Source organism: Pocillopora verrucosa, chromosome 5 (assembly GCF_036669915.1).
Source record: "Pocillopora verrucosa isolate sample1 chromosome 5, ASM3666991v2, whole genome shotgun sequence".
Taxonomy (NCBI): Eukaryota; Metazoa; Cnidaria; class Anthozoa; order Scleractinia; family Pocilloporidae; genus Pocillopora; species Pocillopora verrucosa.
The window spans coordinates 2004856-2019795 of record NC_089316.1 but is presented as its reverse complement, the minus strand read 5'-3'; the positions used below and the strand labels follow the sequence as shown (position 1 = coordinate 2019795).

Below are 14940 nucleotides of genomic sequence, written 5' to 3'. Positions count from 1 at the left end.
AACTTTCAAAAGAACGATCATATCGTATTAGTTTACCTAAGAAAAAGAAAAAAAACCTAACTTATCTGAACTCACACAGGTATTTTGTGGTCTATTGTCTCTGTTTTGCTCCATTGTAAAAATAAAATGCATCAGTGCCACGCTTTGCAACTGCTGTTTGGTCTCGTCACACAACGCCATTTATTTCCCGTTGGAGAGAGAGCGCGTTGCGTGACAAGATCAAATAATGGTTGCAAAAAGGACTAAGCTTACTACCGTTTCTCTGACAGAGAGAAAACCACTATCGATAACATTTAGCTTCATGTGAATTTTTTACAGTGAGGTTGGACAACGCGGTTAGAGTAGGTGATAGAATGTGGGTTGTCTACAACGAAATTATTCGTGATAGAGCGAAGTCTCATGTGGCAAAATGGAATTTGATTGGTGGAATACCATAAAAGCACGTAAAAAATTGCCTAATGTTCATGTAGTGCAATGATTGGGTATGTTCTGATTGGACTTTGTTTTCATGGTACGTAATGGAATGTAAGTTGTTTAGCGTGTGTGTTGTGATTAAAAGAGCGGGAAAAAAGCTCTCAGTTAAAAATGATACAAAACGTTGAATGCGACGAGGCCTTCGCGAAGGCCACAAACCATTACACTTATCAAATGAGCCTGGCTAATGTCATTCTTTGTGTAAAACCCCCAAACGCTGTGATTGGTGCAAGATATCCAAATTCTCTGATATGACTGGTGCGAGATACATACCCTTATGCGACAATCTGATTGGTGCAAGATACATACCCTAATGCGAAAATCTGATTATGGCGAGCAACATGCCATTCTAAACGCTAACGTAAAGTTATTATTTTTTTAAATAATAGTAATAATAACTCAAAAAGGTTTTTTTATTATCAATAATACATCGCTTCGGCCATGATTGCATTTTGATTACATTTGTAAAACTACGCTACATATGCTAAACAAGGTTGGCCTTTATGGTTAAAAAAAATGACAGCTTTTTTACTGGCCTTAGGCGATGCTATTTCATACACGGTGGCCGCTTGCTATCCTGTTAAGAATTCACAGTTCCTCTTATATTTCCGTTACAATCTTTGTGACATCACGTGATCGGTAAAGTACACCTCAGATAATTGATTCTAGGAAAATTGGGAGAACAGAACACTCCTCTTTGTGTCAGGTTGGGACGTCTAAAATTTACAACGCCTTTAAGCCATCTTGGCTTCCCGCTACCATATCGAGGGTAATTTTGTCCTTGCTATGACTTCAAACATATTAATAGCTACTAAGCAGTTAAGCCTAATAGCGTATTGTACTTGAAGACAATAGTGCCGCTCACATGCTACTGTTCTGTGGCTTAAGGTCCTCCCTAGGCAACTGCACAATAGCGAAAGTTTCCTGCTGGTGATAGATTCAGGTAGTAAACATAAAACCCTTCACAGCTTCTCACTTGAATTTGAACTCGTCTGTAACAACAATTATAATACCCGTGAAAGCACGCCTGCCTGTTAACAACCCCATCCTCGAGGGATGGATGAGTCCCGTTTAACCAGCTTGTTATGTCTGTGTGACATCTGTGGTGGCTGACGCAGTGGTCCAGCATTTTAGTGTATGAACCAGACTGAAATCTGTACCAGCCAGGTACGAGAGAATCGTCCGAGCTCTCTCCTCTTCCATTCGATGTATGGCGATCGGGTTCACTCAGCACAGTGTAATTGGTGCAACCCACTAGGTCTGAAAAAAAAATTCACATTTTACTCTTGATCAAAAAATCTACGATTGACGTCGTAAAGAGTGAGAGTTTTAAGCTATTTAGTTCTTACTAAGATTGTCAGGGTCTTTGTTCTATTCTATCATTTTTAGAAAATATAAAATGAAAATCTCCAAAAGGCATCGTATTGGTATACATTAGGTCACCCGTTTTCATTTAATCTGGCGTTTTCTTAATTGCAATTTTGTTAAAAAAAAAAAAACCTGGTTTCATGTCTCATGTACTAGCACCAAATATCATATATGCATCATATGATGCAACTCACTGAAGACAATCTTTTAAAATTTATTTTTGGATTACTTTTGTAAGTTTATAAAGACGTGGCGAAAACCCTAAAAGAGATTTTTATTTATTCTTCTCTTTCCCCCCTCCCCTCCCCTCTTTGTAACGGTGTTAAAGCCACTAGAGTTTTCAATTAAGGCGGAAATCGAAAGGCGGGGGGGAGAGGGGGGGGGATTTACCGCCCTTTTAAAACCATAGGATGTTAGTTGGCCACCACAGAAAAAAAAAAAAAGCGGTGAAACGTCTGCGCATGTGGCAACGTTGTAACGATTAGGTGACGCCTAAGTATTGTGCTTTCAGACTTTCAGAACCAAGCGACAAACAAGCACACAAGCCAGTGAGTCTCGGTGTTTCAGAAGTGTATAAATTCCTTAATAAAGCTCCAAACGGAAATTCAATAGGATACCCGTTATCAATTTCCTAAGGTGGACCTTAAATCCCCTCACCCATGCCCTACGTACGTTTGACTGCAGTGTTTAGAAAGTATGACCAATCCGAAAAATGTCACACCTGTCATAAAGATCGTTGTAGTTATAAGTAACATAGCAAAGAATATTCGTTTCGGTAAATATGTGACGAAAAAATTCAAAAGCCACTTACCAATTTCACAATTAGTGCCACTGTAGCCCGGGTAACAGACGCACTTATGGATTTTTTCTCTCAAAGAAATCGGTGAGCATATCCCATGGCTGGAACAGGCTTCTCTGGTACAAGGATTCTAAAAAGAATAAAGATTGTTAAATTGAGTTTACAATTTTTAAAGCCAGAGCACCTAAAATTCTGCTAGCTACGCAGGCTACCGGACTTGAAATAATGATCACTTTGTAAGTGCACCCTCAGCTCAAAAACTATACCTAATGCACAGATAGTTTATTAACCAAATAAATGTGTATGATGGTGGGATTCAATGCAACTGAAAGTATTGGGCATTGATGAAAACATCGGGCATTGTGATGCACTTTGCGGGCTAAAGTGTAGTTTACCTTACTCGCACGCTTGCGTGATTGTTCAGACTACTTTGGTAGTCGCTTTGTTGTACTTTTTCGTCATTCTCATTTTCTCAGTGTCGTCCAAAGTAACTGTAATAGTGAAAACAGTTTATTTTCTTTGGAATGAAAAAGTTTAAGGCCCCTTTCAGAGCTCATTTTAACCAACGCCCAGCAGGCTGGGCTAAATGACTGAGTCGGGCTCGAAACAGATTTATGTCTGCGAACATAATCTGTTTTGATATCTTAATATAAAATATAAGCAAAAAACCGCATAAAAAAACAAAAACAACAACAACAACAACAACTAAAGTCTGTGGCGTATCGATATCCAGGTCAACGAGACTATTAATAATAATAATAATAAATAAGATCTTTTGACAGGGAGCCCACGTCACAAAGTGTGGTTTTCAGTGAGGTCCTGCATAAATCTAACGTAAGGATAACAGAAAATATAAATATGGTTATCAAGAATAGGATAAAAGGGTATAATCAATAGAAGAGACTACATGTTTTTAACAAGACGTCTAAAAACTGAAAAATCGGAAATGTTCCTAATGCCGTCTGGGAGAGCGTTCCAGTCATCTACTGCATGACAAACAAACCGATGCTGACCCCATGTACGCTTTGATTGTGGTTTACAAATGTTGTTATTAAAACGAGTGTTATAATCATGTATATCTTTAAAATGATTAAAATTAAAATTCCAATCAATTAGTCCATTCAAGGACTTAAAAACCAAAAATAGACGATGTGATCTTCGCCTTTTTTCCAATGTATCCCAACCAAGTAGATCAAGAGCTTCTGTTGCTGATGAATGCTTTGGCATATCTAGAATTAATTTAGCTGCTTTATTCTGGAGTAATTGGATCTTGTTCATCAGAGTGGTGTTGGATTTATCCCCCCAAGTCACATCTGCATAATCAAGGATTGGCAGCACCATGGCTTTTACAAAGAGTTCCCTTGTATTTCTTGGCAGAAGATGTTTTATTCTCTGTAAAACGCCAAGCCTCTGAGACACTTTGGTCTTAATGTAATCCACATGATCAGTCCAAGACAGATTCTCATTGATAATTACGCCCAGATACTTGAACGAATTGACTCTGTCTAACTCCTTCTCCTTGATTATTAATGTGATTATTAACGAAGAAGTTACTCGGACGCCAGAAACAACTAACATAGATGATGTAGTGTGACCTTCAAGAATGTTCTAGAAGTAACTGTGTCATGCTGAGTCATCCATGAATCAATATATAAATAGAATCTGTTGTAATGTTACGGAACGTTCTAGATCCTCAACCGTACCTATAAAAGCCGAGCTTGTAACTAGATGTAGAGAGTAGTTTAGTTGCTGCTTATTCATCTGACACTTCAGATGAATAAAAGCTACTCAGTTAAAATCAACAAAGTGACAAGAACTGGCGAATGAAGCAACGCTCATTGATGAAAGAATACGTACGTATCTGCCGCGGTTACGTAACCCTGGCGTAACCTTTAGCTAAACTCGAATATAATACTGATACATGATAAAAATTCTTTGACAGTTATTTCTGACAGTTAGTTGTTTTCGTAAATTCTAGTTGTTGAAATATAAAGATGTTTTGTGTTCTTAGCCTTCCAAAACGAACTTTACGAGTGAAGATTGCTGAAGACCCCAGTCAATCATGATATGGTGACATGAACGGCCGGTTTTCCTCCAAAGCGAAAAAGAGATTTTAGGGATCTGCCCTCATAACTGATTATGTGCCTTCTCGTTCTGGAACTTAGAAAAACGTTTCAATTAATTCTCATGAATATGTGTCTTTGTTGATATTAAAATTATCCTTTTTCTTTTCCGAGCGTTTTCCATCCCCGTAAACTTTGTTTGTTATCTGCAGGAAACTGACGTTTTTGCTTCCATTTATCATGATTGAAAAATATGTCTACTGCCTCCGATTTGCTTTCTCAGAAACTTCACCGCCGAGAGACGAGGATCAGATAAATTACTCTATTTTTTTGCCTTCGTGGGACGTCTTTTTACGAGATAACTTTTAGCTGGCCAAAAGTAATTTCATTTAACTTTTATGAGATAATCAGACCGAGATGTAATTCAGAAATGCAAATTTTAGAGCTTTATTCTTAACCATCGTAAATTCTGTCCGTCTCATGTCAACAATTATTAACCACGAACACATAGCGTTGTTTGCCTGTGATGTCATAATTCTAAATTATAGCTCGTAAGAGCCCCTCAACCTCCCCTACCCACCCCTCCCATACCTGCCACCAACAGGTAAAAGAGTTACGAAGAGGGGGTTCACCGGGTTTAAGAACACAATGTTTTACTGGGTAAAATTGTTAAAGAGTAAGCGAGAAAAGTAAGCTTATTGTTGAAAATACTCAGGCTACAGAAATTATCTCGTGTTTGAATTGTAACAAGTGAAGTTTGGTCGCTATAGCGACATCATGCTCGATGCTTTGAATATAGCATTATGCCAAGCATAATTTATCTGACCCTACAGGAGATCTCTTTTTAATTACGGTGGTAATGTTTTATGTTTTGATAAAGTTTAATTACTTTTGATCACGAAAGTGAATGCTTTTCTTTTCATAAACTTTCTAATTCTGAATATTTCTTGTTAGCTGAATCCACCCACATATGCTGGTAAACATGGTAAATGATATCAAAAATTATCATTAAAAAATGAGTACGGATCAAATCTGAGTTTACGTTTTTTTCGCAGAGAGAAAGTTGCACAAGATTCGCATCTTTCCATTGGCTTTCTTTCCTCATTTAATATTTTAGTGGGAGACAGTTGGGGAGATAGTTTTGTTAACATTCCACAAAGTGACGTTATGTAATACTTTTACGTCTCTGTATGTTTGGAAGGTAAATTGTGATCCGACTCTACTTTATTTACCCACGGATCCTTCAGGGATTTCGTAGAAACAAGTGATGGATATAAATACGAAATAATATTAAAAAATGAATCACATGATTTTCGAACCATAAGTGATAAAGAAAATAAGTAATTCACCGATTTTGGAAGTTGTGGCGGTTTATTAGCTTGAGTTTTAAAGTCTATTGATGATGACACTTGACGCAAGTGGTGAGGAAAGCTATTCCACAACACCGTACTACTGTAACTAAAGCTTCGCTTGAAAATTATTTGCCGAGTAGTGGAACTGCAAGCTTACTCTCACTATTCCTCAGATTAAACGAAGTAAGGTTGTTCCTTTCAATGAATTTGGTCTTGAAAATTCTGTATTCAAATTGTGTAGCGTTGTATTCCTCAGATTAAACGAAGTAAGGTCGTTCCTTTCAATGAATTTGGTCTTGAAAATTCTGTATTTAAATTGTGTAGTGTTTTATACAGTATTTCTTCTACTTCCAGTTTCCGCTAACTATCAGATCGTCCTGTTAGGCTACACTGACGTTACTAATTATGTACCTTCAACGTGAGGTGATGTGAATACTGATCTGCAATGAGCTGTTCAGCGTTTTTGTAGATATGGGACGATAAAAGATCACACCAGCGTTTTCCTTCACTATCAACATTAACCGCCAAGTTGTATGAAACGCAGAGGTTGTTCTCAAGGCAAGCTAGGCTACAGTCGAGGATGTCCTCCACAAACATTCTCATTACGTAAGAAGCGTTAACGTAATGATACAATATTGGCTCATACGAAGCTATTATGTTTTTAGCAACGACTCCATAACGGTTCAAAAGCCAAAGTATTAAAGCGATTAAAGCGCAGAATTTCATCTCCTTTGTGAACTTCTACCAGACAAATTTTAGCGCCAGATAGATGACTGATAGTCCTCAAATGATAAGATGTCTGTAAGAAATCCTGCAGTTTTGACAATAGATGAGAAATTAATCAATAGAAATTAAAACACGATACAACACCTGTCCCTTCTAACTTTCAATTTCAGCTCCTAAACGCTACTTATAAAAAAATTCAACCACTTTCAATGTAATCTACTTCATAACTAGCACTCTCTGACAGAGCTTTATATCGGACAGGCAGGAAGGAGCAGATTAGGTGATCGTTTTCGAGACTGACGAAAAACAAAGACAAAGATGCCTCCAAACCTTTATTTGATCAGTATGAGAATCTCGTAACTACTTTTATCTAATCGTAGTTGATAACCAATCAACTATTTCTATTGCCTTCCGAAGCAGTTTCTTTAGAGACTAATAGGTAGACCTAGTGATTATCAGAAGTTACTTTCCCACAAATCCTTTCAGGTACCAGATGTCTTTTGGACTCATTCAGCAAGATTGCTCATAAAAATGAATGATATCAACAGGATTTCTGGAACTCCATTGTTCAATATTTTGATCGACTTTCTGCTCGGTGGATAGATAAATGGTGATAAATTTACAATGAAATGCTCCCCTCCGTGATGAGGGTAACTCTAATCAAAGTCAGCACAAGCAGGATCCCATAAAGGTCGAATTTAATTACTGTTAACGAAAGCCGGCAAAAATTCAAGACGAAAACAAAGGTTGCTGCAATTTATGTTGATAGCGCGGTGTCCATGCAAGCTTTTGTCATGCGTTTGCAGGCTGGGCACAAGTTAGTTAATCTCACAAATTGTAACAAGAGTCAGACTCTTATTTCAGACCAACACATCTTTAAGTCTTGGTTAAACTGTGTCTTTAATTTTACTCGAACCCTTCTTTCTAAAAGCAGCGCCTGTGGCTAAACAGAACTTTACACCAAAAACCTTTAAGTAAAAAGACCATTTTTTACTCGCTATTCTTCTAACATTATCCAGCTTAATGCTGTTTCAACTGAAAAAAGGCAGATCTGTAAATGTAGACAATTACAGATCGTCATTGCTCCCAACACGTGACCAGGCCAAATTATTAAACCGGGCTTTTACAGCAAGTATTTTCAGAGCACTTTTTTTCTCTCTAAGGGAAGTTCAATTTTTTTTAGCCATTTTAGAGTAAGGGTCCACTACACTGCACAGTAACGAAAATTTCCTGGAGGAGATGGTTTAAAGAAATACACGTAAAACCCATTACATTTTCTCACACGAATGTGAACTCTTCCGTAACAACAATTGTTGTATCCAGAGAAACAAACTTCCCTGTCGACAATACCATCCTCTATCGATGGATGTGAGCCTTTTAACCAGCCTGGTAGGTCTGTGCGGCATTTGTGATGACGGACGCAATTGTTCAGCATCTTTTTGTATGAATAGGACTGGAATCTGTACCAGCCAGGAATCAAGGAACTGTCTTTTTTTTGACCTCTTCCGTAGGAGATGTGCCGATCTGGTTCGCTTAGCACTTTATGATTCAAGCACTCCGGTGCAGCTGAAATACATGCACAAAAATTAAAATCCTACGATTGTACATTGAAAAATTAATTATAATCAGACAAGATGTTTGCTGACCTCAAAGGAAGTAGAGTATAGAGAACCAGAAATACTTAAGGGCCCAGGTAATGATGTGTCCATATTGAGACAGGTTTTCCAACATTATTAAGTTAAAGTTCTGCAATCCATATCAACTTCTGCTTCTCTATCTTTAAAAACCCATGATCCTTTCTAGTTTTTCCTTTTCGTTGTGGTCTTTTTCTTTCTTTCTGGATTATTGTTTATGGTTCCTTTAAAATAGAGGTACTTTACATGTAAGGGAAAACTATACGCTCTAAATATCGTGTCATCATTAGTTACTCTTGAAGAGCTCGCCTAATCCATAAGAAAGTCTAGCTGAAGTTGACAGTAGGTGACAAAGTTGCGAATGGTTTTAGTTTCCCAAATTTCAATTGAACTTAGATTAATGGATGCCTCATTTCTCTATCGCCCACCTTATATTTTCACCTGATTTTTCCTGTTCCCATGCACTCATCTCATGTCACAATAAGCAAACTAGATTGCATGGTTACGTCGGATGTAACGTGAAACACACTAATTAATCTTTAGTTGTAAGAGTAATCACCAAGAGAAATAACATCTATCTGAGAATTTCAAATTAATCTGGAAAAAATTGTTATTTACCAATTTCACAATGTTTTCCAACATATCCGGGATGACATACGCACTCGAAGGGTCCGTCTCTAGAGGATATTGCTCTACACTTCCCTTGACTCGAGCAGATTTCACCGCCGCAAGAATTCTAAAAAATATAGAATAAATGAGTAACATAAAACAGCAGTAAATGCATACATAAATTACTTAAAAGGACATCTTATCGCATAACAAATAAACCTAGAAGCTACAAAGTTGAAACCGAAGTATTTTGAAATACCTATATTGGAAATTCAATCGTGAAACAACCCACGACATAAACAACAAAAGACCTCTGGTTTTCTTGTTATTTTAGTCTCAGTGGAAGAGAAAAGGGAATTTGAAAGATCTAATCATTTCTCAAATACCTGCGAAAGGCTGTAGTGGTGTGATTGATAATTTGCCGCTAGTTTTGCAGCATCGCTGTGCATGTTACGCGACAGAAGTTCGCACCAATACTTCCCTTTTCCATCAGCAACGGCAGCAGCATTGAATGAAACACAGAATACATTTTGTAGACAAGCAAAGCTGCAATCGATGGGCTCGACAACATGTCTTTTTTCCAGAACACTGATGTGCAAGTAATGAAAAAGTCTTATCTCAAATGACGCTGTTATAACTTCTGGTATTACCCTTTGAAGATTCAAAACAAGCACCATGGTGAAAGCAGTCATCAATATCCTTGTCGCTGAAACTTGCGTTTTAAGCAGATTCCCAAGAAAAAGCATTATTCTCAGTGCAAAAATCAAAGTACACATGCAATGCGTTATGCTTCTTTCTCATGAAACGCACCGCGGTCCTTAAATAAATATCAGTGATCCTTTCCAAAGATATGAGAATATTCGAAAAGACTGCTGTTAATGTGACTTCATAAGATCGCTAAGATAAACGCCGAACGAAACGGATAAAAATAAAAATTCGGCGCTCGTCTCGACTTAATTATTTAGCCCATCATAATCAAACATTATAAATAATCTTGTTTAATTAGCGTTGGTTAAACATTACGTACATTGCAGCTTAAAAAGCGATTCCCATTCTGTTGATTTTAAACTGCCTAAGCGTTATGCGTTAATTTCTGTGCCAGAAACATCGTCTAAATTTTGAATTTCAAGACGTTACGAGCTTACTCTAACTCTAAGAAAAACTGCGATTTAGAATCATGTTTTTCATTCCAAGCATCTATTCTTTCCTCTAAATCTAAGAGCAGAGATGTCTTGTTTTAGACATTGTCAAAAGTATATCCACAAATCGACAAAAATTTCCGAAAGTGCCATCAGGGGAAAGCTAACAGCGAATGAAGTCTTGAGTTTTGCAAAAACCATTCGACATCAAAAGCTTTTCCTTAAAATATGCCTTTATTTCGTCATACGGCATTCTACAAAGTCTCAATTCAATTTGTGTCGAACCAAATCGCGTAACTTCCTCCATCAAATATTTTTATTCGATTCAAATATTGCAGACTGCTTAGTTCGTATGTAAATATACGGCCGTGGATATCAAACAATGGAAATTGAGTGAAGACGTATTTTGACAGGACGTCTTCTTGTCAGAGCTTTGACCTCACGGAGAGTAAATTTTCTCACGTAATTTCTGTTTCCTTAGAAATTCTTAACTTTAGTTTGACTTTCAGAGCTTGTAGTAAAAGCATCACTTACGGAACTTAACAACTGACAGTGTAAGGAACATCGATAATCATTTAAAATTCTTGAAGCTCACCTGCGGGGATCACGTCTTTAATTATTTATCAGTCGAAGGTCAAAATGTGCTGAATTAATTTCGCTAACTAGAAGTTAGTATTTTACAGTGACAAGGTTTGTAAGCCTAATATAATGTATTTGCGTGCATTGGGGAGTTAAAACTCTGGAGGGGGAATTCTATCTAGGATCATATCTAGAGGCATGAGGTTTATAGTCCCTCATTGCTCATTATTGCGAACAAAGGAAACAGGTTTTAGAGGAGGAGGGGACCCTAACAATGATCAGTAGGGGAAGGGGGGCCATAGACAGGACCGCAGCAGCTCATTTACTGAATGTAAACCAATTCTTTATTGTGAATTATAAATAAACCAGGATTACTTTGGTTTTGCTTTACTCGCTGTGTGATTGGTCCAGAAACTCACGTCACCCTTTAAACCAATCAAAACGCAAAACTTACACCAATCCCGACTCTTTCGCTCCCATTTTCCCTCGGTTCAAGTGGTTTTACTTTGAGTTTCCATTGGCTAATGATGACGTCAACCTTTGATTTGACTACCGATGTGATAACCCTATTTTTGATGATTCGACTTTCAGTTGAAAACTGTCTTATCAGTGAATGTAATTTTGCTGGTTTTATCATTTTAAGAATTTGTTTTTCAATCCATTTCAGCCTTTATATATCATGTAATATTTCATAAACGTGGGCGAGTATTTTATCAGGGTTTGTAAACACGAGAAGACTGATGATTTTATTATTTTGGAGTGTTCAAAGACCTTGATGAAATAGTGTGTTCACGGATTATGATTTTCATCGTAAGCAATATCTTGAAGAAAGGTCTGAAGACCTGGAAAGCATTTCCCTAGACATCTGGCTCACAAGTTTGACCATGTAGTGGCTTATTAATTTCCAACCACACATGTTGGATATCCTAACACGTGTTGGATATCCTAACACGTGTGTTTGGATATCCAAACACACGTTTGGGTGTGTGGATATCCAGACTAGCTTTCTCAAGTGTTTTTGGTTTACCATGTGACCCAAGTGGGGACACACAAGAAGTTAATAAACTTATGCATAATTAACGATTTGATAATAAAATTTATTTTACGATTGGCACCATTGTAATCGATCCAAAGTTATCCTTTTGTTGGACATGCCAGAGAGATATGGCTAGAAATTGTGAATGAACGAAAAATTTGGATCTGTTTTAGATGGATGAAGCAGATTAATAGGGAAGATTTTCAAACTCATTTCATAGAATAAAATTGCCTTATTTACAAAAAAACACATATTAAAAAAACTATGGCAGTGCAGCTGGTCTACTTAATATACTTATGATTAGTATTTCAAATTAATGTAGCGACGATAACTGTCTGAAAAGAAGAAAAACAAAAATATCTTCGTTATATAACTTAAATATAATATTATGTAACTGAATGTAACATTATATAACTTAGAGTGACGTAAGTAAATGGAAATTAGTTTTAAATGAAAATATGGTACAACTTTAGGTCAAATCTAATGCATTAAGATCTAAACATAAAACAAGGACAAGAGGAATTCTGTTGAGACAAACTAGTAATTAATCAGTCAGTAAATTGCGTTGATTTCCCCTCAATAAGTAAGCAAGGTGTAGCTAAAAGTACTTAGCTATGAATTTTTTACTTCGATGAGTGTCTACATTCTCAATACTTCTGGCATAGTAAAAATAAGAAAAGGAAGAAAATAACAACATGGGATGACGTCATGAAAGGGGTTAAGTTCATTCTGGAAGTCCTCCCTCACTCCACAACAGTTGAGAATGCCTTCACTAAACAAGGTGGAATTTCTCAGCATAGGTATCAGCGTTATCGCGCTGGCCATTATTGGTACCGCAATTCAAGTGCTTTCGTTTCTGATTTTGTGCAAGAGACAGTTTCGAAAATTCCACCTCACGCCATATTTTCTGAACATTGCTCTGGCGAACATCCTGGTTATAACAGTGGACCTGCCAGCAGTAGCGATCTCCGCATTCGCAGAAAAACAACTGATGGGAGATATTTTCTGTCAGGTAAGATTGATTGATTAGTCATGGCACAGACATGCACACACAGGACAGAAAAAACCTTCAATCTAACAAACGGAAAACAAAGCAATTTAAATCATGGAGCACTGGCAACTCTTTACCTGTCAAACTTTCAAACAGCCTGGATTTTATTCATGCAGAGTGGTGCTGAAATAAGGGGATCAGGGAATCATTATGGATAAAATTGGACGCTTCTGTTTCGAAAAACAACGTCTTCCGCATTAATTACAGAGAAGGATTGGACATCTCAATTCGCTCTCTGAGCTTTGGTTTTCTTATAGCCACAGAGAAAAAGATGTTTATCCTCAAATAAATTTGTTGTTTCTCTTCAACAAAGAAAAAATTCACGTGAAAGACAAGCATCGAAATTTCATTTGTATAAAATGAGGATTTTGTTTGCGACTCCGAAGTTCATTTGACTAAACTGTTTCTTTTATTTCAGATGCGAGGATTCTTCGTTGGGGCGGCATCTATTACAACATTTGCCACCATGACATTGTCCCTCTTCAAAATCTTTCGCAGGATGCATGATCAAGCTCCAGACGCTGATTTCAAATTTGCCTTGGGCGAAGAAGAGGACTGGAAACCTTACAAGAGCATGAAGACGATGGCAGTCACGTGGTTCTATGGAATTGCCGTCATGTTTCCTCCCTTTGTGGGTTGGGGCTCATTTTCGTCTGAGTCTGGTGGTACTATTTGTATCCCAAACTGGCGAGATAACACCTCAGCTGGACACGCCTACTTGATCATACTCGTCATTTTGGCCTTCGTGGCACCCTTGTACGTTTCCTTGGTCTGTTTCGCGAGGATTTACCAGAAATCAAGGAAAGTCCCTGATGAAAACCTGAGGACGACCAAGGAAAAAGCATTGACAAGGAAAGCTGTCAGGATGGTCGTACTCGGCATAGTCAGCTTTTCCATCAGTTGGACCCCTTATTGTGTGTCTGCTATGATATCAGTCATAGGTGGCTCAGAAATTTTTGACAGAGATCAGTCTTTCATCCCTGGAATATTCGCCAAGGCCAGCCTCATGTACAACCCGCTGCTCTGCATGCTTGTCTGCAAGCGGTGAGAAAAGGGAAAAGAATGCGTTGAAGCGCCTGTTACGAGTACAAATGCTTCATGATCCCCATAGAATTGAATGTGAACGAGTAATGTAAGAAATGAATTGTAACTATCATCCATCGTAAGAAAATGTCACTCATAACAGAGCGATAAATCTTACGAGTCTCATCTCTATCATTGCCTCATTTTATCGTGAATTTCTAAGCCATTATTATTACTTCTTTTTCACCCCTCCTTTAGCCCCCCACCCCTCGCCTCCCATCCAACCCCCACCCCTCGCCTCCCATCCAGCCCCCACCCCTCGCCTCCCATCCAACCCCCCCCCACGCCTCCCATCTAACCCCCACCCTCCCCCTCCCATCCAACCCTCACCCCCATCCAATAACTTTTCAATTTTTTTCCAGACCTTTGGTTGGAGAAAGGTCTATTGCCCAGTAAAGATGACAATCAGACCTAAATGTTGGTCATTTTTTGACTTAAGTGTTGCATCAAAGTCCGTAATACTATAAATTTTTACATCTGTTGAACACAACAAAAACGTTATTTTATAAAATTTATATCACCTTCGAGTCAATAAGCAAGTACAAATTTCTCTCCACAGATTTCGAACCGTTGCTGCAGATATGTTGTGCTGCAGGAATAACAGTCATATCATCGTGGAAGTAACCCAAAGGTCTACTGCTCCGAATGAGACGATGACCAGCGAACAACAACAGAACGACAACCAGGACATGCTACGGAACCAAGCGAGGTCACAAGAAACGTCTATGGTATTGAAAGGTTTTTGTGATCTCTAGAGATTGCGAAGACACCAACTGCACTTTCTGCATAACCCTCTGTAGAGCAATTTTTTTTGATTGAGTGTCGAAAGTCATCTTAAACTTTATTGGTTTTTGTAAGGTTTCTCCCTATATTTGGATAAATATCTTACCTATGAAATAAGCTGCATTTTATTGGTTAGCACACCCTTGACCACAATCACTTGATTGTCCTTATATATCATTGTATGCAATTATATTCATCATATTCTAATAAAGCAGTTGTGTAGAGAACTTGGTCTGTTTCACTC

At 37.8% G+C, this 14940-nt stretch overlaps 3 protein-coding genes across 3 annotated transcripts; 1 reads left to right on the top strand and 2 right to left on the bottom strand.

Annotated features, from left to right (window-relative positions):
* Positions 1-978: 978 nt before the first annotated feature.
* Positions 979-6668, bottom strand: LOC136281226 (pancreatic secretory granule membrane major glycoprotein GP2-like). Its single transcript, XM_066167532.1, has 3 exons — positions 6468-6668; positions 2654-2771; positions 979-1734 (listed from the first exon to the last, which is right to left on the bottom strand). Exons 1-3 carry the CDS (start codon positions 6657-6659, stop codon positions 1370-1372), a joined length of 675 nt encoding a protein of 224 aa, XP_066023629.1. The 5' UTR covers positions 6660-6668; the 3' UTR covers positions 979-1369.
* Positions 6669-7194: 526 nt separating this feature from the next.
* Positions 7195-9953, bottom strand: LOC131781614 (uromodulin). The gene is made up of 3 exons (XM_059098312.2): positions 9412-9953; positions 9035-9152; positions 7195-8348 (listed from the first exon to the last, which is right to left on the bottom strand). The coding sequence occupies exons 1-3, from the start codon at positions 9799-9801 to the stop codon at positions 7987-7989; spliced, it is 870 nt and encodes a 289-aa protein (XP_058954295.2). The 5' UTR covers positions 9802-9953; the 3' UTR covers positions 7195-7986.
* A 2589-nt stretch (positions 9954-12542) lies between these two features.
* On the top strand, positions 12543-14668 carry LOC131781602 (blue-sensitive opsin-like). Its single transcript, XM_059098300.2, has 3 exons — positions 12543-12791; positions 13249-13874; positions 14473-14668. The coding sequence occupies exons 1-3, from the start codon at positions 12543-12545 to the stop codon at positions 14666-14668; spliced, it is 1071 nt and encodes a 356-aa protein (XP_058954283.2).
* The last annotated feature ends 272 nt before the right edge of the window (positions 14669-14940 follow it).

Bases quoted from the DNA above. Each gene is read 5' to 3' on its own strand.
- LOC136281226 (XM_066167532.1), bottom strand. From the start codon at position 6,659: ATGAGAATGTTTGTGGAGGACATCCTCGACTGTAGCCTAGCTTGCCTT. The intron at 2,772-6,467 runs GTACATAATTAG...TATTCTTTTTAG, and splicing joins CACATCACCTCACGTTGAAG to AATCCTTGTACCAGAGAAGC. The intron at 1,735-2,653 runs GTAAGTGGCTTT...TTTTTTTTTCAG, and splicing joins TGGCACTAATTGTGAAATTG to ACCTAGTGGGTTGCACCAAT.
- LOC131781602 (XM_059098300.2), top strand. From the start codon at position 12,543: ATGCCTTCACTAAACAAGGTGGAATTTCTCAGCATAGGTATCAGCGTT. The intron at 12,792-13,248 runs GTAAGATTGATT...CTTTTATTTCAG, and splicing joins TGGGAGATATTTTCTGTCAG to ATGCGAGGATTCTTCGTTGG. The intron at 13,875-14,472 runs GTGAGAAAAGGG...TTCTCTCCACAG, and splicing joins TGCATGCTTGTCTGCAAGCG to ATTTCGAACCGTTGCTGCAG.
- LOC131781614 (XM_059098312.2), bottom strand. From the start codon at position 9,801: ATGTGTACTTTGATTTTTGCACTGAGAATAATGCTTTTTCTTGGGAAT. The intron at 9,153-9,411 runs GTATTTGAGAAA...TATATTTTTTAG, and splicing joins ACCACTACAGCCTTTCGCAG to AATTCTTGCGGCGGTGAAAT. The intron at 8,349-9,034 runs GTAAATAACAAT...CATGTATTTCAG, and splicing joins TGGAAAACATTGTGAAATTG to CTGCACCGGAGTGCTTGAAT.